The 23,619-nt window shown below is 47.3% G+C and overlaps 1 protein-coding gene across 1 annotated transcript; it reads left to right on the top strand.

Annotated features, from left to right (window-relative positions):
• The first annotated feature begins 14,999 nt into the window (after positions 1 to 14,999).
• Positions 15,000 to 22,743, top strand: LOC144100228 (uncharacterized). Its single transcript, XM_077633246.1, has 3 exons — positions 15,000 to 15,190; positions 19,416 to 19,950; positions 22,540 to 22,743. The coding sequence occupies exons 1-2, from the start codon at positions 15,097 to 15,099 to the stop codon at positions 19,904 to 19,906; spliced, it is 585 nt and encodes a 194-aa protein (XP_077489372.1). The 5' UTR covers positions 15,000 to 15,096; the 3' UTR covers positions 19,907 to 19,950; positions 22,540 to 22,743.
• Positions 22,744 to 23,619: the final 876 nt, after the last annotated feature.

Raw genomic sequence — 23,619 nt, 5'->3', positions numbered from 1 at the left:
GGATTGGGGGTAAAACCGTTGTTCGGGCTAGAATTTTTATGCTAAACATGAGCTTTTTAAAGTTAATATGGTGAGTTCTTGACGCGAAGACGCACTGTTTAAAATTTATGCCATAGAGTAACGGCAAAATAAGGTGCGGTAGTTTTGTCGGTAACTGTAACGTTTCTTTGTAGCCGACGTAGCGCGGTAACGCTTTCCTTTTTTTGTTAGCCTAACGAGTAACGCAATGAGTTATTTCTTTCGGTAACACTTACAACACTGCAAAGGGCTCAGATTACAGAGGGGTTGAAGGGTGAGAGAAATGCAAAATGTTCTGTACATATCACTGGCGCGTATTTTGGATGTGTTTATATCTTTCTTGCTCACGAAAGTGCCGAACCTTTCTTGTTTACTGCGTTGTAGTCGCAATCGTTTTCTTTTTTGCTATCTTTGGGTTATACAGGTAGTTTTCCATTGCACACAGTGAGTGAATCCGTCTAGAATTGTTACGACGGCACCGACGCATGTGACACTCGATATGTTAATCGTACTTCCACTTGTTCTGAATGAGATTGTGGTTATACATTATTGTTCAAGCGAAAAGAAACAGACCTCTTCTATGACCAACATTTACTTCGTTCAGCCTTTTACCTGTCAATCAGCAGGTGAACATTTTTCTATCTGAGATATGTTACGATGCGTTGACGCCATTTTGGGACTTATCGCTGACTCCGCCCGCAGAAACAGTGCCCGCAACTCTCAATTCATGATTTCGATTTTCCGAAACCGTTGTTTCTTTTCGTGGCGCAATATTGCGCCTTTGAAGAAGTTTCGGAGTGGCACGTTGCGTTGTCTGGTGACGATACGCATGCGTAGACTACCGGAGAGCAGGGTTGCTTTCGTTTATTTAGTGTAGATTCATTGCAACACACTTGACATGTTGACTACTTCACATGATTTTATGTCTAAGACCGGGAAAAGAATTTAAAACGACAAAACACAATCTCAAACGCAGCTACCTTTGCGGGTTAAATATATTCATATTCAGAGGGCGCGCCATCGCGCCGAGTGAAAACGCGTGCCTCGCGCCTTCAGTTTGCGTCCGCGGCGGCGGTGCGCCGATGCCTCCGCGCTCACCTCTAGCAATTGTAAACAAGCAGCGGCCTCTCAGTATGAGGAAGGTGCATAGTCGCAGTTTCGCACACAATCTTGCTGCTTGAAATTAAGCTTGATAAATACATTTCCGAAAAATGTCGCCGCCTAATAGCACTATGAATTCTTTTATTGTGGTGTTCAGTAAGTTTAAGGGCATATTATATATGCGGTAACAGGGACAATTTATGCCGTTGGGAGTTATGTTGTCTGGAAACGCGGAACACGCGACACGAAAGCGCAGCTCACCTTTTTTCGTGCCGGTAGAGCGAACTCGAAAATTCTAGTTCTAGTTCACTGTAGTTCCTATTCCAATTCACTGTAGTGCGGGTGCTCGCGCGTCGGCGGCAACGCCGGCGTTGGCCGCGTGTCACGTTTTTCGCTCGCGGAAAACGAGCCATGCGGTTCCAGCTGGGGAGCGCAGTGGACGAGCGCCTTACCGTTTTTCCTCCATAAAAACGCAGCCGCCGCGGTCGGCTTCCAACCCGGGAACCCCGGATCAGTAGTCGAGCGCCCTATCCACTGAGCCACCGCGGCGGGTCAGGGAGCGAAGGTCAAGTCTCGACATTTTCACGTGTTGGAAATCTCAATTTGTTTTGACTTATGGGGGTTTAACTTCCCAAAGCGACTCCTGCCGTAGCGAAGGGCTCCGGAAATTTCGACCACCAGTTCCTTAACGTGCACTGACATCGCACAGTATACGGGCGTCTAGGATTTCACCTCCATCGAAATTCGACTGCCACGGCCGGGATGGAACCCGCGTCTTTCGGGCCAGCAGTCGAGCGCCATAACCACTGAGTCATCAAGGCGCTCAACTGATACATACGTTTTGCGTCGGTGCATGCGCGTGCATATCATTGGTGCAGGTGCATGCGTAAATGGCAATAAAACAAAGCAAATTGCGTCGAAACGTTGTTGTGCACCGCTTCTGCATAAAATCTTGGCCACCAACTTCTTGGGGCACCTGTAAACATGATCGAATTCAGATTGCCGACATGCTTACACGAGTCGCGGAAGGTAAATCATATATTAGTTCATTTATTCTTAGTGACGTGCCTAATTACACCCGTTGGTCTCGTAGAACTGCAAAGCAATGCCAAACTGCAGATGAGTCGGAGTGGGTGCACTGCTGCACTGCAGCGCGAAGAGACGAGACGACGGAGGAAGCTCTCGTGTGCGCTGTTCCTTCTGTCGCATGTTCGGGGTACGGTTAAACCGGGACTCTCCTGCGCTTAACCCGATACGTTATTTTTAAGCCCGCTGAACACGCTTTTGAACAATAATTAAAGCTGCGCTTCGGAGCTTGCAGTTCTGCTCATCGAAACTAGTGTGCAGCGAGATGTAGTTGTTGCTGATGCGTACCGAGATAACGAGCAGAATTACTTTTTGCAGATATATGCGCACGGCAGCTCGACGACTTTACTGTTCTGTCTCAGGGACAAATTTACATGAATTCTGGCGCCATTGTCGACCGTCAGCGGTGAGCACGCGATCATGAATGGACATGTTTGCATTTCTCAAATATACTAGGTTGATATAATAGGCTTTTTGTTCAATTACGTGCAGCTGCATGTGCTGCGCGCTGATGAAAGGTTAATAGTGTTGCTTGTGCTGCCAAGGTGTGGAATAAATCAGGAAAAAGCGCAAAAATTCACACAGTGCTTGACGATCTCAAAAGAGTTCAAAGCTGTGTGCCTGAGCAAAGCAGTGCTGGAAGTGGCTTTAGCTCAGCATGGATGTGAACCAGCTGGAAAAGGCAAAAAGTTTACTAAGAGGTAAGGAAGTAATTTTACGAAAGATGAAATATTGATGGACATATTTTGTGCTGGCAGGTGCGGTATGATGCGCACCGCCTGTTTGTCTGGTTAACGTGCAAGAGGCTGGGGCTGCACAACCGACGGATTCGACCAAGCTGCGCTAAGCGCTGCTCGAAATATGTGCCATGCCAAAACTGGTTTATAAACAGCCTTCAAGCATTACGCAGAACGCCCGAACCAGAGAAAGCAAACGGCAGAAGGTTACGTTGATCTGTCGTTAGCCAAAGCGCGAGCCGCAGCTGAGAAAGCACAGCCGGACGGCCGGCCGACTCCCCGTGAATGGCGTCACTTCCGCCTGTTCCCGCATTCTGCCGTCCCCCCACCTGGCTCTTCCGGAAGCGACGAGGAAGTGTCGGCGGCGGGTTTTCAAGAAGGGTCCGCAGCTCTTTTTGCAGACAGAATAAAGAAAAATGTGCACACGTGATTTCGAATGTCCCCTCATCCCAACCACAGCATTTTATGGCTCCTCTTTAACGCTCGCACGTAGTATGTACACATATATACGCCGGAGTCCAGGCCCGAACGGAGTCCTGTCGCCCTCCAGTGCGGCGCTGACGCTCCTGATTCGATGGGCCATCGACGTGCGACCTGCTGTGACGTCAAGATGTACTCCGCACCTTTCCCGTGTTGTGGCGATCCTCCCTCGTTTTGTGCGCGCGCAATTTAACCCTTTGGTCGGCCACGCGGCATGCGATCGCTCTTGTCTGTGCCTTCGCACGTGTATAGTTTTTGCTTTTGCTCTGCCTATAGTTTTCCCTTGGCCCGAATACGCGTTATGTGGGCGAAGTTTCACTTCAATAACAGCCGTCGTAGCAAACCCCACACTTGACAAAGAAAAAGAAATGCTACGGAATAACATAATGTATGTGAACAGTTTTTTTTTAAGTTTACATATCTTCATTTTTTTATTTGATACTGTAAGTCCCATCAGGGACTCTAACAGGAAGGGCTGTGAATGATACCACCAGGTGTAGTGCACATATTGGTAAGTAAATCAACTTGAACAATAACATGTGTGCAAAAATAGTTGCAAAATCGGTTAGAGAATTCAGGTTGACGTACAAATAATAGGCTACAAACATGGTATCAAGCGTACCAAAAAAAGCAAATCGGCTGCGGTTATTGCTGTAATTTTGAAACTGACAGCGATGTCCGTGTGCTCTGTGCAGGGGGACTGTGCAGCAAGGCGAGGATTATGCACGTGATAGAGCTCTGTATTTTGAATAATATTGAACTAAATTCGCTACTTTTGAGTCCTTTCGACGTGCGGTAATCGGAAATACATTGCTAAGTCACGTGCAGTGTTTGTCAAATGTATACAGTCCGAGGGGTCTGCTTCTGAGCCCTGCATCGCTACTAATCTTGCTCTTGCATACACGATGACCCTACTCTCACGAAGGCGGGGCGAACTTAAGTCCTCAACTCTCCCAAGGTTAGGACTGTCAAATGTGCTAACGAGCCCCGCTACAGAGCCTGGAAGCAAACCCCTTTTACTGAGTATTTTTCTCAATGACTGCACATATATTTCCCACCTTGCAGTGCCATCTACAGGCAACGCTGACGTATATTCCACAGTTTTTTTTTTTAAATATGGAAGGCACTTAAGACTGCTTGTGTGCTTTGAATTAGAAAGCAGTGTCTCGTCGCGAGGTCCGTTGCGAGGATAATTAAAGATCCCGACCTTTTGAAATGACGCATATAGAGTTGAAAGGAAACGCATACACAAGGTTCAATATTATTCGCCAATAAGCAGAGGTGGGCATTAAACCTCAAAAAGCTCGACCTCACCTCAACATAAAAAAAAACTACCGACCTCACTCAGCATTAACCTCATCAGTTGAGGTTGGGGTCCCCTGTAACACTCTCACCTCACTTTTCCTGAGGCCACTGGCGACCTCACTGAACATCACCTCATCCTCACATTTTGAGGTTGAGGTCAGCTGCTCGACTTCCGAATACATCGAAAAACAAAACAAAAAGAGATTGAAAAGTTTTCAGTAAAACATTTCTGACAATCCCGTGAGAGAGGACTGTATTTTTTAATAAGATGTGTGCAGACAATTGATGTGAACGCTATCGGAGAAGTTTATAATCTGGGATGAACGCTCGGAGAGCTGATGGCCTGCGGACAGGGGTGTCCCTTACGCGGTTAGCACCAGTACTTCGGAGGGTACTTTTTTCATTAGGTTCGCTTCACTGACTATGTGTAAGCTTATCAGTGTCGGTATTCGGCAACCTTGTTCGCGCATGCTTGTTCTTACTGGAAGCCCATCGCTCATTAGCGCTCCAACCGACAATTCACAAACACAGACCTTCTATAACGTCTACCAGGAATTTGGGAAGGGGGGGGGGGAGGGGGTCAATCGCGATACTGTTTTTTAGTCTTGAGAATAGTTAGCGAACGTAAAGAAACTGGTCGCAGATGTACTTTCCACTGTGAGGGCTACACAGATGAATATCAGTATACTTCAATTTTCTAGATCTATCGCAATAGCGAGAGAACTCGGCGTTGATAAAAATTTTGTCGCCCTGCTAAAGCTCTTTTCAGTCCTCGGCGTGGTGCCTTCGAAAACACTTAAGCTGCGACTGTGGTACACCAACAGAGGCGCGTTATATTTATGTGTACGTAAAAGCGACCGGCTCCTTTATTGATGCGAAAACATTAGAGGGCTCAGTTTCTAGGTGATATCCGGTAAAAGTGTCCGCAAGACGGCACCATGTGTCGTCACAAGGCGACGAATCACGTGACGAAGATTATGACGAGATATCATTATTTAATGGTAACTGAATTAATTAGGTAACTAAAGACTAATTAGTATAATTAGTGATGCCATCATATGTGTGTGACGTTATACTAGGTCATGTGACAACCATGTAATGTGAATTCGACGTAATATGACGTGACACCTAATTACGTGACAACGATGTAATGTGACGTCACAACAATTCACGTTACATCACTGTAATGTCACGTCATACCAGGTCCCCACCGACCACCATTTCATGATCCATATGAATCCCACATTCCTACGCATGCGCGCATAACGCATTGTAAAGAGTGCCCAAAACCAGGTCCACGTGACATTCGGGTTCTCCAGCCGGTAAACGAGCCAGATCTCATGTGTGACATACTGCAACGACGATGCAACGACCCACTCTGTTGACCCTCCAGATAAGGGCGATGATGTTGATGATAATGATGGTGATGATGATGCTAATAGTGTATTTTTAGGAGCCCCAGGGGAATTCTGCTATACCGCTACGAAATTAAATGTTTCCACAATATTGAATAAATATTGTGCATTGCCCAGCCATCGAAGACAATTATTCTGCGGGAAAACAGGAATGCCTGCAGCTAATATTTAAGGATAACGTGTTAGTGTTCTTGGGAAGCCAAGACCATCCCCCGTTTCTGCCACTTACCTCCAGGTGGTGATGATATTGGTTTCGAAATCCCGGGAATTCTCCGATGAGTTTGAAATCCCCCAGCATTTTGCAAGAACGGGCCACATTACGTCTTCAAACACTGTACGTACCGACTTTTGAAATCACACGGCTCTAAACAACTGGCCTAGAGTGTGCAGCGTGAACTGCTCTCACTCAACCGAGAGCACCACTGCTCTTCGTCAAATTTCGCCGCAGCGAAGCCCTTTTCCAGCGTCTTCCGCCCGCGGAGAAGAACAAATAAAACACCGCCTAAATACTCATATGCCTGAACAGAATTTTGGGTACAATTTCGTTAACCAGTCTGAGAGAAGCTGCATTCAGTCAATCACTTCTTTTCCTTCAAAACTGAGCGCATCAATGGCACGTCGTCTATCGTCAATTTTTTTACCCGCGACCAGCACGCGAGCATTCCGCGAAGTCGTTTAAGGTGAACGATGGGTCTCTACAATACAGTTAAAGGAAAGATAACTGCTAGCGCCTGGTCGTCTGCAAGAAGCCGCCAGCCCAACTGTTCACATACGAGAACATAAAAAAGAACAAAGAGAATGCTTACAAACTTCAAAACTAAATTGGAGCCGCCGCTGTGCCAGGTGGTTATGGCGCTGGGCTGCTGACCGGAAAGACGCGGGTTCGATCCAGGCGGCGGCGGTCGAAATTCTATGGAGGCGAAATGCTAGAAGCCCATGTACTGTGCGATGTCAGTGCACGTTAAAGAATCCCAGGGGGTCGATATTTCCAGCGTCCTTCACTACGACGCCCCTCATAGCCAGAGTCACTTCGGCACGTTAACCACCCATAAAACGAAACAAAGAAACAAAATTGCACACAAAAACAGAAGCGAACATCAGTTCTCTCTATTGAACGCCATATTAGAAGGTTTGAAACAGCGACTCAGCAGCACAGCGCGAGCACTTAATCAGTTTTCTTCACGCATGTTCATTAAACGAAAACAGTTTGGTGGCCCATAATCATGCATTCATTATAGTTGTACATTTTTTCACCACCATAACACCGCTGTGTTAGTACGTTCGCAACGTGCGGCGGTGTTTTGGCCTAATATCTTAATTTCCGAGAAGGAACAAGGAATAGGAGACAAATGAGAGGTTATTCCGAAGAATATGCAAGTGAAAATATATTTGTATCCTGCTTGCATTACGGAATGGGAATATAAAGAAGTAGCGTGAAATTCGAAACGGGAAGACACCGATCAAACGTTTTGAAGGTGTTATCCAGGTTTTTCTGGCTTCCTACTGTTTTCATCAAATCAGCAGGTGTCCTTATTAGGAAGCGCCTGAATAATATTCTCTCCCCTGTGTCTGCTGCTCCAGTTTTTGTTAAATCACCGTGTAATGTACAGCAGGATCCCATTTACTCCACTGCAAGGCAAGAGCCGTGACGTCAGCGCTGGTAACGAGCATGAACACGAAGCAGACTTCCTTTGGGCCATCCGCGCTGCGACGAATTTATTGCGTGCTTATTGGACAAAACTTAAGCGTCTGCGGCATCAAACAAAGCTAGTGCGGGCTAACATGGGTTATGTGCTTTGCGCGCTCCCAGGAAATTGGGCCGACTTGCAGGTCGCTACGGATGCTACGCCAGAGGAAGAAAGGGGAGGGAGAGTGGCGCGTCGTGACAGCAGCAATCCTTCCAGGAAGACCAGAGGGGTGCGCCTTCCTGTAGGATCTGGCTGAACGGATATCACGGCGGAGCGCCGATAGCTAAGAGCGAATTGCGGCATCCGGTTGTCCAAACAGGGGAAACCCAAGACCAAGCGTCATTGCATGAACACTGCGGTGGTGCGCTCCAACACGGCTTCGGAAGTAGCACTCGTCGAAGAAAGCCGTGGTAACTGCAAAGATCCTCGACCTCAAAATTTCGACCTCACTAAAGGACGACATCACTCAACCTCGAACTCTAGCGTGAAGTTGAGGTCTGATTTGCTGGCCTTACTCACAAAATTTAGAGCCGTCGCAGAACTCACCTCAACCTTACCTCACGGCGTGAGGTTGACGTCAGTTTGAGGTTGAGGTCGACCTCATCAGGTTGCCCAGATCAGCCAATAAGTAACGCTGTCTTGCTCTAAAAAGCCGAAGAGAAGCAGTTACAGAAAACATCTTATAACCTTTATGATCTTGACTGTGGCGCTCCTGGATTGTATACATGGAGGAAATTGCTGATTTGAAGTGACATCTTCAACTCTTCGACGCGGAACTCTACAGGGGTGTTCGTATTCCGTCTCGCATCAATAACCCCTTGCACTTTGAGGACCCAACCCGTCAGGCTTCTTGTCGAGCGCCTAATGTGGTTTCCAAGAGAATATCGGCACTTTACTAAGGTAGGTCCGTGGTGATTAGCACGGATTTAATAAAATCGAAGTCGAGGAACCCTATGCGTGTCTGATTTCCGCTTCCTCCCACGCCTCCTTTGCTGAAGTTGTGGCATGGTTCGTCTCCCTTGTGAAGCCCCTGTCAGAGGATGACTGTTCGACAAAGTAAAATCCCTTTACGCCCTTTTCGAGTCCCATTCTACTAAGGATTTCACTATTATTCTGAATATCGGAGTTCTGCCGCAGGCGTTTACAAAACGTAGCACAGCACTGATACTAAAGAGCGCTGATAAATAAAAATTGCAATGTGTATGCCCAATAGCAAGCTAACGTAGACTATAAGGTTTTTCGAAAAGTCTTAGCGTATTGGCTATGTACAGTTTCCACGTTCGACTGTCATTAAACCTCATCAGAAACGTGGTCTGGGGGGACGTTCCATTCAATCTAGCATACATATTGCACGAACAGTTGCACAGTTTTGTGAGAAATCTCAGGAACAAGTTGCGATGTTTCTAATTCATGTCCGACATTCTGAGAGAGAAATTTCGAAAATTGAAAAATTGAAAGACGGTCTTATACAATTATTGAAGATGAAGTTCCTTCCTTCTGATAAGTAGCAAAAACTTTCTTTTAAAGTGTTTTCATCGATCGCATCGAACAGTAAAGACTGCCTTAGAAAACCAATGGGGAACAATTTTGACGGAAGGAAAAACGTTAGTAGAAAAAAAATTCAATGCTGCCGTCGGGTAACTTGTACGGACATAATGATTGTTATAGTTATACATGAAAAAAATTGCGTTCATGAATGGTTTCCCGCTCAAAGATGCTTTTGTCGTGATTTGCGTGGTATGATGCCTTGCGAAGGCCTTTGACCGTGTCCAGCACAATTATCTCTTCTTACCTTTAGAGCGCGTTTATGTTGGCACAGTTCTCTGTGATTGAATACGTCTTTGCTACAGTTATTGCCCCATGTTCTTGCTTTGTTCTCTTTCGCAACCCGTGTCCATCTTTTCGTTTGTTAAACAGGAGTGTCCACCACGCCCACTTCTGTTCGCATTCTTTTTAGAGCTGTTGTTGAGCATTACGCTTCAGTAGTGGCATTCAAGGTTTCCGTTTCCTAGACAGTCAGCTCAAATTATTAAATTATGCAGATGATGCAGCATTTTTCTGCACACAAGCCTGTAGCTGTTCGCGTAAATGAAGTTTGGCGCAGTTTCGGCTGCCGTTCCATGAGTTGTTCGTCTGCGCTTTGGATTGTGGCTATCTGCACCAACTCAATATGCTGGCGTGGCATGGGCGTGTGCTTACCGCCAAGGTGCACAAGGCACCGCGAAGGCCATTGTAAAGATCGGCTATCGGATGTACAGCGCTATGATCAGACATTTGTCCAACATGGCCTGCCAATATTCGGCAAAGCTACCAGCTGTAACTTCTTTCGAGCAACAAAAATTTATTTCGTTGGCAGCATTTCTGTTGATCGCTTCCACAGAAAACTTTGCGAACTTAGTTTGGAGGTCTTCAATGAAACCTTTGCGAGGCTATTATTTTTTCCGACCTCTGAGCGGGGATAGTGTAGGTTAAGTCCATCTTTACGAGCGGCAGATTGTTGCCTTCTTTATATCTTTTCGCGACACTTCCCACTCGATACTTCGAGCGTTTTCGCGTAAAAATTCAGTTGATGCTTTGCCCACACTGACTGTGTCCTCTAACTTCTCGACCGTCCTTGTTTAGGGGGGTTCATGAATGAGGTATATTCTTCTGCGTGTTTTCTCGCAGTCCATTTTTGAACAGAGCTCTCAATTTCAGTGTCACGAAAAATCTTGTATAAAGACTTGATTTCAATGTTTTCCTTCCTCCTACTTACCGCTCAATGTACTTTGCATTGCCAGGACGAGACATACTTAGGCGGGTGCGAGAAATCTAACTTTCTTCCGCAAGCCACGCACGGAAACATTGCCCTTGAAGACTCGGCTTGAGAGAAAGGGCATTTTTTTTTGTTTTCCGTGATGTGCGACCTCTGTGATGTTCCTGAAACAATTGAGCATTGCTCCATCTATTGTAAGAACGCAATTCTATTTTGGGATGTCTTGCGAGGAATCTTGAAAAAGCGATTTTATTTCACCTCTCATACCACAAGGTACCTTGCTGTTGTTGACGAACCCCTCGATATGTGTTTTTTTTCTGATCGGACTACACAGCCCATGGATGATGGACCGGCACTGTGAATCATTTCATTGGACGAAATCTCATTTCTGCACAATGATTGTCTATCTCCGGCAATTGTAAAAGCAGACCGTTTTTGAACCGCAATGGAACTCCCTCTTGTTCATATATGTTCAGACTTAAACCCCGTGTAGTGCTCAGTTCCTCTCTCTTGGTTAAGATGTTTTTCGTGTCATTTGCTAAAAACTTTGTAAATAATTAATGTAAACAGACAGTAACTTCAATGAGTGCCATTAAAAAAAATCTGTTTTTGCGGCCTAAGGGTTGAGTGGTCGCCTCGCAATCTTGAATTCTGTGGTCGTTGAAAAAAAAAATTACTTTTTCTTCTTTGCTGTAGTCATCACTATCTTATGGTCTGCTGCTGACGTCATGAGAGAACATGGTGATGTCACTGAGGAATTTCCTGCCAATGACGGCGACGGACGCCGACTTTTGTTTTAGTGGGACATACTATAATGCTTTCGCATTAAGAAAAATCTGTACCCTCAACAAATCGCCTTCAATACCTATGGGCTACACAGGGAACAGACGAGCAACCTTATGTACATAATTTTGAAATACAAATCAGATCAATTGGTATTCAGAAGATAATATACATTTACCAAATCGGTTTATGAAAGCTTCCAACGATATAATTATAGTTATAACGCACATATTTGCAGGGCTTATATTCAAGGAGGCTAAATAAATGGTTCAGATTTTACGAATACTACCCGTTTTTCACGCATCCCCATTTGTGCAACTCCCGAATGATTTTGAAGAAAATTATACATGATGATGATGGGGCTGAGATGTGTGCAAGGAGTCTCACAGGTGTGACCGACTGCTCGGAATGCTAGAAATTGAAACCGAAAAACGCCTGAACTTCTTTGTATACACTCGTAAGAAAAAGCTTTTCTTTTGAAAAACTTTAGCCCCTATACGCAGAGATTTTTTAAGTGCATTGGTTGTGTGTTTTTTACCGGAACGAAAGCTATAACCAGAAACTGCACGCCCGTTTTGCGATTATCCGATTAACACACTTGTCTAAAAAAAGATTTAGTTTATTGACACAAATATCGATTATGCTCCAGGCAGCGTGGTTCTCGTTGCTCCTTCTGTTCGTTCGTGTGCAGCATCGACCACATACGTTTCTCTTGAGTGCAATTCGTGGGCAACCACTTTTTTTTTTTTGAAGGGATGTTTGTTAAAAGGAGGGTGGTGTCATCCAGAGTGAGGACTCGAGGCAAAGCCGAGGTTGGGGTCGAAAGGCGGGTCGCAGAATCTGCGCGGCTTTGTGCGCTCAGGAGGTCACGCGGGACCCACTCAATACGGATTTGCCGGGATGTGTGCCGCTAGACGATGGATGTCTTGGCTGATTTCTGGGGTGCGACTGACTCGTCGTAGTAGGCGTGTGACGTGAAGGGCGTCGGTGCCAATGACAATGCGGGCCGTGGGGAGCATGGGTGCCTCTTGAACCGCAAGCATCTCCGCACATAAGTAGAAAGGATATTCTGAGAGGCGAAACCTTGACGTTTTGTTCAGAGCAAGCTTGCAAGGACAGTAAGCTGCCGTTGTTGTTTCGCAGGCCTTGATGCTTGCGTCAACGTACATAACGATTGATCCATGCGGCAGATTGGCGTCTTGCTCTGTAATTCGGTCGCGAAACGACGATGCCGCGCGGGTAGATGATGGCCGACGCAGATCAGTTGTCGTGTGGTCGCTTAGCTGCACAAAACGCCAAGAAGGAAGAAGTGGCGGGGGCGGCTGAAGAATGGAGTGCGATGAAGCATATGCCCTGAGTGCACACGCTGTGTATGTAAGACTTGATTTTGGGCGGCGAGCATCGCGTCGTTGCTGCACAAGCTCATCTAGTGTATTCAGCTGCGCATGTTCTTGGAGCTCCACGATCGGGGTAATGCGGGGAAGGCAAGTGATGACCCCCATTGCCTCTCGATTAACAGCTTCTAGACGATCCCATTGAGCCCACGTCAAATGCTGGAATTGGTCTTGGTAGACGAGGCGCGGTTACACAACCGCCCGCACCACCTGCCGTGCAGCATGAGAGCGGGCTCCGCCTGTTTCTGGAGCAATGCGTCTAATCAGACCGAACGCCTGAATTGCTTGCTTTTTAGCCCGAAAAAGCCAATCAGTACCTGTTCCTGACTCATGTATTGTCAAGCCCAAGATTTTTACGGTCGAACTTTCTTGAATTGGAGCTCCGGATAGATGGAGACGAATTGGTGTTGCAGCCTGTTTACGACGCCCGCAGCGGATGGCGACTGACACGGACGGGGTTTTGCTCACTGAAAGCTGCAGACCAATTGAAGAAGCAAAAGTCGACGTAATATCTATGGCTGATTGCAGGCCTGCTGCTTGAGTCATCAGGTCGTTGTGAGTACTCCACACCGTTATATCATTAGCATACAATTAGAACTTAATCTCAGAAACATCTTGTAAGCGCCTAGAAAGGGGGATAAAAGCAATATTAAATAATGTTGGCGATAACACGGATCCCTGTGGAACTCCGCGAAGATGCACAAATGATCCGACGGCCTCACCACCGAGGCGTATGGCAAATAGTCGGCCTTCAAGGAAGGATTTAACAAAATTGTGCACTCTGGCGGGGAAATGCAGCATGTCAAGCGATTCCAAGATGGCAGCATGACTGATATTATCGTACGCCTTTTCAACGTCCATGGCCAGTACAATACGTACATTGTGGCTGCGAGTTCAGGCCAGAACTGCTGACGTCAAAACAGCCAGTCCATCTTTAGGACCTATGGACGTACGAAAGCCAATTTGGGCGGATGGTAGAAACCATGGTGCTCAAGCCACCATGACGGGCCAACACTTCTTCCATGGATAAGAAGAAATAAAGGAAGGCGCTGCCAACATCCTGTGTTCAGAGCGTGTTGGCGCAGCCCGGAAGGAGGGGGTGGGGGCGGTCTTCCTTCTGGCAGAGCGGTGCTCGTTGTTCCTTCTGTTGCTTCCTGTAAAGCATTGACCACGCACGTATCTCTTCAGTGCAATTCGAGGGCAACCATTTCTTCCGTCGATAAGAAGAAAGGCAGGCGCAGCCAACATAGTGTGTTCCAATGATGTTGGCGCATCCCGGAAGGAGGGGGGAACGGTCTTCCTCCTGGCAGCGAGGTGCTCGTTGTTCCTTCTGTTGCTTCCTGTAAAGCATTGACCGCGCACGTGTCTCTTGAGTGCAATTCGGGGGCAACCATTTCCTCCGTGGATAAGAAGAAAAATAGGCAGGCGAAGCCAACATACTGTGTTCCAATGGTGTTGGCGCAGCCCAGATGGAGGGGGGGTGCGGTCTTCCTCCTGGCAGCGAGGTGCTCGTTGTTCCTTCTGTTGCTTCCTGCAAAGCATTGACCGCGCACGTGTCTCTTGAGTGCAATTCGGGGGCAACCATTTCCTCCGTGGATAAGAAGAAAAAAAGGCAGGCGCAGCCAACATACTGTGTTCCAATGGTGTTGGCGCAGCCCGGATTAAGGGGGGCGCGGTCTTCCTCCGGGCAGCGAGGTGCTCGTTGTTCCTTCTGTTGCTTCCTGTAAAGCATTGACCGCGCACGTGTCTCTTGAGTGCAATTCGAGGGCAACCATTTCCTCCGTGGATAAGAAGAAAAAAAGGCAGGCGAAGCCAACATACAGTGTTCCAATAGTGTGGGCGCAGCCCAGATGGAGGGGGGGCGCGGTCTTCCTCCTGGCAGCGAGGTGCTCGTTGTTCCTTCTGTTGCTTCCTGTAAAGCATTGACCGCGGACGTGTCTCTTGAGTGCAATTCGGAGGCAACCATTTCCTCCGTGGATAAGAAGAAAAAAAGGCAGCCGAAGCCAACATACTGTGTTCGAATGGTGTTGGCGTAACCCGGATGGAGGGGGGGGGCGCGGTCTTCCTCCTGGCAGCGAGGTGCTCGTTGTTTCTTCTGTTGCTTCCTGTAAAGCATTGACCGCGCACGTGTCTCTTGAGTGCAATTCGGGGGCAACCATTTCCTCCGTGGATAAGAAGAAAAAAAGGCAGGCGCAGCCAACATACTGTGTTCCAATGCTGTTGGCTCAGCCCGGATGGAGGGGAGGGCGGTCTTCCTCCTAGCAGCGAGGTGCTCGTTGTTCCTTGTTCATCAGAGTGTATTGGGGCAGACCGGAAGTTAGGAGGGAAGGCGGCATGCGGCTCCTCTACGACGTGTGTATAAAACGGCTGAAAACCGGGGACATGGGCAGACGCTCCTGCAGGCCCTTCAATCCAGAGATCTCAAGCGGTAAGTCCGCGGGCTTCCCCGCTGCTCTTTTGCTCGTTCACGTCCAAACTATAACGTGTTATCTATCTAATGGATCAACGCAGCCATAGGATATTTGTACTCGACCCTTCGCTAATTCCTATAGCTTAACATTTTTAGGAGTAAGTAAAGAAAGCCTTGTCAGCAATGCAATGCAAAGACGAAAAGCATCTGATAAGGATCACGTAACAGCGGACCTCTTGAAGGAGGGAGGGGAGATGGCACTGGAAAAATTAGCCACCCCGTACACGCAATGTCTTATGGCCTCGAGCGCACCAGAAGCTTGGAAGAAAGCTAACATTATCCCGGTTCATAAAAAGGAGACGTCAAGGATTTGAGAAATTACTGAAAGATCAGCTTACTATCCGCTGCCTAGAAATTATTTACTAAGGTTATTGCAAATAGAATAAGAAAAACCGTAGACATCAATCAACCAAATTTTCGGGCAGGATTTCGTAAAGGATACTCATATATAGGCAATATTCACACTATCAGTCAGGTGGTAGAGAAATGAGCAAAACATAAGCAACGCACACACGCACACACACACATATAATATATATATATATATATATATATATATATATATATATATATATATATATATATATATATATATATATATAGAATATTTTAGAATAGTTTACAATTGATAAACAATACTGGTAATTATTTACGGATATATATATATATATATATATATATATATATATATATATATATATATATATATATATATATATATATATATATATATATATATATCCGTAAATAATTACCAGTATTGTTTATCAATTGTAAACTATTCTTTTCCGAGACCGTTGAACGTTACTCTGGTTTTTTTTGTATATTAATTTTAGACCCATCAATCTGCTCTGCCTGTCTAAATCATTGATAATGATTTGCAGTTCATCTCCTGAGCGACTTAGCAAGTCATTATCCTCAGCAAATCGCATATTGCTTAGGTATTCTCCATTAATCTTATCGCCAAATGTTCCTAATCCAGACCTCCTGTAAACAACCGACGAATAGCATTGACGAGATCGTGTCCGCTTTCCCGACACCGTTCTTTAATAAATTTTTTTGCTGACGTTACGGATTACTGTGGTGGCTATGCAGTCGTATATATGTTCCATACGCATAAGACTTTTATGCGAATACTGGAATACACCTACGACTGCAGAGCTACCACAGTCCTCCATATTGTCAGCAAAAGTATTCTAATAATGAAGGGTGTCAGGCAAGGAGACACGATCTCGCCAGTGCTATATGACGCCTGTTTACAGGCGGTCAGGATTAGGAACAGTTGGGAATAAGAATTAATGAAGAATACCTACGTAAGCTCCGATTTGGTGAAGACATTGACTTTCTAAGTCGCTTAGGAAATGAACTCTGAAACATGATCAATGAGTTAGGCAGACATAGCAGAATGATGGGTCTAAAAATTAATATGGAAAAAATCAAAGTAATTTTACACAAATTTTGAAGGGAACAGCAGTTTACAATTGGTAAACAACTGGTACATCAGAGTCTTGACGGCAGATCCGGATCATGAGAGTGAAAAGGGGTGCAGCAAACGTCGAAGGTTCTCGCAGATCATCAATGCCTGTTCAACAATATCCCTCCAGAGAGAACTATGCAACACTTGTATGTTACCGGTACTCACATATGCGGCAGAAGCGCTGAGGCTAACGGAAAAGGTTCAGCTTAAGTTAAGGACAATGGAGCGAGCTATGGAAAAAAAGAATCGGTGTAACGTTAAGAGACCGGAAGCAGGCAGAGTGGGTGAGAGAACAAATGCGGATTAATGACAACCTAGTCGAAATCAATGGGAAGAAATGGATTTGGGCAGGGCATGTTAATCGGAGGCAAGGTAACCACTGGTCCTTAAGGGTAACGAAGTGGATTCCAAGAGAAGACAAGCGTACCAAGGGGCTGCAAAAGGTTAGCTGGGCGGATGAGATTAAAGAGATTGAGGGGTTACGGTGGCCGCAGCTGGCAAGGGACATGGTTAAATGGGAGAGGCCATGACCCTGCAATGAGCATAGTCAGGCTGATTATGATGAGCATTTTATAACAGGAATATGACCGTTAATTAGTAGATAGGTGGATGGATGGTATGGAAAGAAGGTGGGTGCAGACAAGTGATTTAGTCATTTATTTATTGTTTTAAAATTGGCTGTGTTTAGCTTTGGTTAAACCTGGAGTGACGCGAGAGCTGGGCGTTCCTTCTTCATCTTCGTCCCTGTACATGATTTCACTATCGGCGGCTAGGCGCGCCTTCCGAACCGCGTCGGTCTTACCCAGCTTATCGAGGCGTATCGCATGTTCTTCCTCCGTCTCCTCGGCTCACCGCTTTTTCTTGGTTTCGTTAAAACGCCGAGCCCTGGCTTCTTTCAGAGCTGCCGACCTAAGCTCGACCTCTCCTCTGCGCTCAAACTTTGACCCAGCGGCTCTGCCGAGCCGCATGACCATAGAGCTGTGACACCTCTCCCCATCTCCATTCCCCCCTCTCCCGTTCGACACGGCGCATGCGCACTGCGGTTGCATCTCGGTTTTGTTGGCGCGCCGCGCCGCTGGCAGCACCAGCTGCTCCGCACCACATGACCAACCGGCGCCGCCACGGAGCTCGAGGGATGCCACGCTGAAGGCTCGAAGAGCTGGCGTAGTGTAGCTCTCGCTACAATATATTTTAATTCTGAACCTCTGTGGTGGCAGGTATCTGGGTACCAGTCATTTCATTGCTTTTTGCTGGAAAATAAGTGCACAGTAAGTATGGTTATCTATCGCTGTCTGTCTTTCCTAGTAATAGTACACTTAACCCGCCGTTGGAACACACGGACTAATATAATAGCGACTAGTTGTTTTTATAACTGTAGAAAACTGCTTTCAGTTTTCCACACACAGTCGCTTTCCGGATAGCTCTGCTCACCATTCCGCCATTCTAGGCGCGCGGGGTCAGCGATTACCCTCTCTTTCGGCGGCGCATTTCGCAGCACCTGCCACAGAAGCACCATGACACATTCTTCCGTTCCCGGCATGCTCACCTACTTCTAGAGTAACGATCCTCCGGGTGGTTCCCATGACAACCGCCTTCCGCTCCTGCCGTCCGCTATCGCCATACCTTCATCTTTCCGCCGCATACTCTCCGATTAAGCTTTCCCATGTCCTCACCAGATCCTCCTTCCACGATGACCAGCTTCCGGACGGTTCCCATGGTAACCACTTTCCGGTTAAGCCTCCCAACACTTACGAAATAGCTTCTTCTTCCTCGGCAACCCTCCAACTCCTTCCAGCGTAACAATCCTCCGAGTGGTTCTTGCGGCAACCATCCACCGGTGGCAATTTCTTACGGTCTCGCCATGCCCTTCTTCGTCCATGGTAACCTTCTTCCTGGGGGTTCCTTCGCTCTCGCGATATCCCCTCCCGCGGTGACCACCCTGCGGAATGTTCGGATGGTAGCCGCTCCCTGGTTTTGCACTCTTCCACTAAAATCATACCCTCCTCCTTCAACAGTAACCACCCGCCTGTTGCGCCGACGACAACGGCATACTACTATTACTTTTACTATGCCGACGACGCGAAACCCAGGAACGGGCGCTTAACAGCTGTCACTGAAAAAAAATATATTTCGTAAAAATACAAGGTCTTGCGGTATGCTCCTATTGATGTTCTCTTGGAAGTTTCCTAAAGTCACCATAACTAAAAATGGCAGTCCAGATATGCGAGGGCTAACGACCCGTAACTGTGCATGGGCTGTGAGGGACACCGCAGTGGAGGGTTTGAATTTGGACCACTTCAAGTTGTGTGAATGTTGTGCATTGGCATAGCACAGCATGCGGGAAAATTGGTTTTTGGGTAGAAGAAATGGCCTAGTATATGTCTCACATATCCGCAGACACCGGAAGCGCCTCGTAATGGAAGGGATTAATGAAGGACTAAGAAAAGAAAGGAATAAAGATGTGCCGTGGTGGGGAGATAGAGGCCTCGGTGTTTCGCATTTCACCTCTACAGAGATTCTGCAACCGCAACTTGGGTTCGATCTCGCAACATAACAGTTTTAGGAGCACCTTTATGGGCAATTTGAGTATACTTGAGCCTTTGACGTCATTCTGCTGACATTTTGGCAACGGTTTCAAGTAGGCGTTGAAAGGTAATCAGGTAAAGCACAACTCATCGCTTGAGAGAGCTGTGGCCACCTCTGCAGGGGAGATGGCGTCTACGAGCATGCTGTTCCTGGCTGTGGCTATGCTGTGCGCCGCGGCGGCGACGGCCGGTGAGGACACGGAGCCCAGTGGCGGGACTGAATTGCAGGGACGGCAGGAAGAAACGGCTGAGATCGTCGAAGCTCTTGGGGAGCTTATCGAGGCGATTCCCACGCTCTCCCCGCGTGACTCGGGCTCGCCGCCTGCTCTTGGTTTGGTTGCAACGCCGAGCACTGAATTCTTGGAGAGCCGCCGAACTCGGCAGCCATCGCACCCTCCAGTGCATACCCCTCCGCATGACGAGGAAACGGAGCCTCGCGGCGGGGCCGGCCGGCGCAGATGGTACCAGAAGAGTGGAATAAAGAGCTTTATGAAGAAAGCGCTTAAGCAGTTTATGAGGCGCTTCCAAGCCTCGCCGCCTTCTCCTCGGCAGCCATCGGAACGACCGGTGCATATCCCTGCGCCTGACGAGGCCGGCCAGGAGGAAAAATGAGCGAATGGGAAGCGGACATCACATCCAAGCCCCTGCAAGTACCGGTAAGTGGCTCCCTGGACGCTGTGACGGGCCCCGGCTGCTTGTTTTACCGCCGCTTGCTTTCGATCACTTGGTGCCACCCACCATTCCCGCAGTCGTCCGTGGCGAACAAGTGACAATGACCCCTATGCCAAACCTGTCCCACACCACCGCCAAACCTACCACACACATGCGCTTTTCACGGGAGCGCCATTTGCAAGAAACGCAACTTGCCGGGCGCATTGTCACACAGAACTCCTGGGCGAAAGTGGCCATTGCCCAGTCCGCATGGAGACGACCAGCCGATTAACGGGAGAGTATTTTGTTACAATAGACTTTTAGCATCGTCATACGGAGGGCTCCAAGAATGAAAACTATAATTCACCATCATAGAAAGCCTGGGAGCGCCCACTACAGGGTGTGCAGAGGCCTCTTCCTTGCCTCTCCATTAACCCTCTCCTTTGCCAGCTTCGGCCACCGTTACCACGAAAACTTCTTAATCTCATCCGCCCACGTAACTTTCGGCCGGCCCCTGCTACGCTTGCCTTCTCTTGGAATTCAGTCCATTACCGTTAACTATATTGTGGCAACTATCATCGCATGGGAAATGTGGCCACGCAATTACGGCTACGGTAGCAACTACAATGCATTTCTGTGTCTGAGTTTCGCTCGCCAACAGCGAGTTGCTGGTAGAAGTGATAATTGCGATACCAGCAAATTTCATCTCATAGCCGCTCTGCTGCTGCTGCTGCTGCCTGCTGCGGCTCGCCTGGTGTCTTGTAGCTGTACTGCTGAAGGGGTATTGGAAATCCAGCATATCACTTTTTTTATGGGACGGGTTCACAGTAAAGGGGTGACGCGAGTACTACGTTTATTTCTGCGCTGGCGAGCTCCGAAGCTCCCTCAGCTGAGGCTTAGTTAACTCTAGCTGCGCCGCATTAATGCGAAACCATTTAGGCTTAGCGACGATCAGGGCAGTCCGGTGGAACAGCGGAGTTCACGTCCCGGTGCGCCCGCATGCGGCGTCGTTGTCGAAAGGTCGGCTGCTCCGCAGTAATGCTGTCATTGCTCGAATATAGAGGGGGGCCTTTCCGATGGCGCGGCTCCTTTGTCTTTTCAGGTGCGAGCGTGAAGTACAACGAGCATGCATGCCTACCACAGGATCGCGTCCGCCGTCGTCATAAAAATGAGCTCCAGCGTGAGACGTAAATAAAAAAAGACTGGGATAGAGAAGTGTCAAAATATATTATTTTTGTGTACAGTTCACCAACAACGAGTTGATGGCAGAAGGAACAACAGTTAATATGAGCAAAGGAGTTAAAATTCTAGTCATAACCGCGCCGCAGCGCAAGCTGGTCCGTCGTTGCGGTACGGCTCGCTTGGCGTCCGCAGTTCTGCGGCCAAGGCGTCGCGGTAATTGACCGAAGGCTTATTTTACTTTTAGATGATGGCATTGAAAGTAAAGCGGTGTCAAGAGTAGGCTTCTTATTATAGCTGAGACGACTTCCGAATTCCTGTCCTCGGCGGTTTCATTGGGAAACAGGCTGTAGGCTTTGCGACTTGCCTTTCCTGACGTCGTTCTCGCGCTGTGACCAAGATATCTTGAACAACCCGCCCGAACTTCCACTATCGCGCCTGGCAAGCAGTCTTTATGATAACACGGCTCTTTTGCATTTCTGATGCGAACCACAAGTACACCAAGCCAATCAGCCCTCAAACAATGCTGCGCGGTGGCTAAGTTTGACATCTGTTGTGCACGGAGCTTGAGTCGAGCTGCGCATCAATGCTTGCCGCTACGTGTGTCTCTGCTTGCAGCGGGGCGGCAGTTCGCCAGCGGCGACCGGTGCAGAGCGACAGCCAAGTTTTCGCGCATGTGTATCCTGCTTTAGTCGTACAGCTGTCCGCCAGTGCTAAAAAACTCTAGCCGAAAGGGGCTGGTTTAACGATATGCATGCGTCTATAGACTTCTTATATACTATATTGCCTTCCTATAGAAATTTCTGTTTTTTTATTCATAGTCTACAGAATATCTATAGAGAAAGGTCTACTAAACGTGTATGGCCATAAATCTATGGATTGTCTATGGACTGTCTATAGGATTTGCATTGCCTATATATATACACTGTTCTCTAGGGTTCGTCTATAGTCTATAGACTTTATAGACAGAAGTCTGGGCAATGTATAGGCTGTGTAATGAAGGTTTTGTAAAGGGCCGCGCTCTACTAAGCGTGTTTTATTTTCTGAGAAAAGTGCGAGGTTTCCAGTTCACTTTTTTTCCATGGAGCCTCACAAAAGTCTATCAATGTGAGAAGTTTGCACTTGTCCGCGGAGGCCATCAAACTCTGGATCAATGCCAGGCTATGTGAAAGACACTTTTGTATCGCAGACATTGTTCAGGACATGCACACCAGACCACACACATCAAGGGCTTGTGTGTATCATTATCGTCTTGTACTGTGCTTTGTCTGCGCTCAAAGTGTCTTCATGGATAAAGCTACAACTCAGCCGTATCCGTCACGATTTTATACGTGAGAATTCAATGCCTTATGTCCTGATTTCATGGAACACATGCTAACGCGTTTGTGTTCGTCTGTGTATTTTGCTGTGCGCAGGTGTTCGCTTCGGGGTTGCGATAAGAGCCAGTGCAACTGCGACTACGTGCGTGGCGTGGAATGTCCGACCCTGGGTGGGCTGGATGCGTGCAGGGGTCAGAGCGGCGTGATCAACGTCTCCCAGCCGCTCACGGAAGAGGTGGATGATTTCGTTTGGGAGGTGAAATGAAGCCAGTAATAAAGCGTTGATAGCAAAAACGCGAATGACTGTTTATTGGACAGAAAAAAAAGAAAGTTTACTAATTTTGGACAGTACCCTGCAGATGTCAACATGTATCTATTTTTGAATTCCGAGATCGTTGTTTTGTCATTGCCAAAAAAGCAGTTCACAAAAGCAGTGCGCTGGCTTCATTCTTCAAAAAAAGAAAAGAAGAGTTGACATGATAGGCCTCTTAATCTGCCCTACTTCGTGACCTGTGGCTCTAAATAAACCCTTTAAAATTTCCTTTCTCATCTTTAGAAGAAAGTATCCGGTGTTCCAGCTAAAGATAAACAAGAGTTTAAATATGTGGAGCGTCTTATAACAGTGATACCAACACAGGATTAGAGTAGCCTGGCCTAGTCTGCAGCAGTCTTCTGTTAATTAACCTGGAATGATTATTTACCTTAATTTTTAATATTTACTGCCAGGAATACAATGTCAAAACACAAGTGCCATCTTAAAAATCAGCCGGCCAAAATGTTTTCATAATGATACCATTTACGCCGCTTTATTTACCGTCCATAACTTGAAGCAAGCTACCACGTGACAGCTCCTATCTTATCTCTCCTATAGTGCTCACGCAAAGTTCACGTCGAGAAAAGCCCTTTGGTAAAAAGCGGACTTCTCGCAGAGGCGTCATGGGGCGCTGAAGCAGCATCGCTGTCAGGTTGAAGCTTTTGCATTTCGCGAGCTTTTTTCAGTCTCTGTTTTCACCTTCGTCGTTCCCTTCTTTCTCCGCGACAATGCGTACGTGTTGCGCCGCCACCTGCACGAGAAGACCAGCAAAGTCTTGGGGAGAGGCGTCTCAAAAAGAAGGGTCTTTCGCACTGAAATGCACGACACCAGCAGACGACAGGAGGTCGCCACAAACAACACGT

Source organism: Amblyomma americanum, chromosome 8, assembly GCF_052857255.1.
Source record: "Amblyomma americanum isolate KBUSLIRL-KWMA chromosome 8, ASM5285725v1, whole genome shotgun sequence".
NCBI classification, from domain to species: Eukaryota; Metazoa; Arthropoda; class Arachnida; order Ixodida; family Ixodidae; genus Amblyomma; species Amblyomma americanum.
Note: the sequence above shows the minus strand (reverse complement) of the source record. Positions and strands in the feature narration are given on the sequence as shown.

Coding starts and splice junctions, on each gene's coding strand:
- LOC144100228 (XM_077633246.1), top strand. CDS start 15,097: ATGCGGCTCCTCTACGACGTGTGTATAAAACGGCTGAAAACCGGGGAC. Junction 15,191..19,415: donor CAATCCAGAGATCTCAAGCG/GTAAGTCCGCGG, acceptor CCACCTCTGCAG/GGGAGATGGCGTCTACGAGC.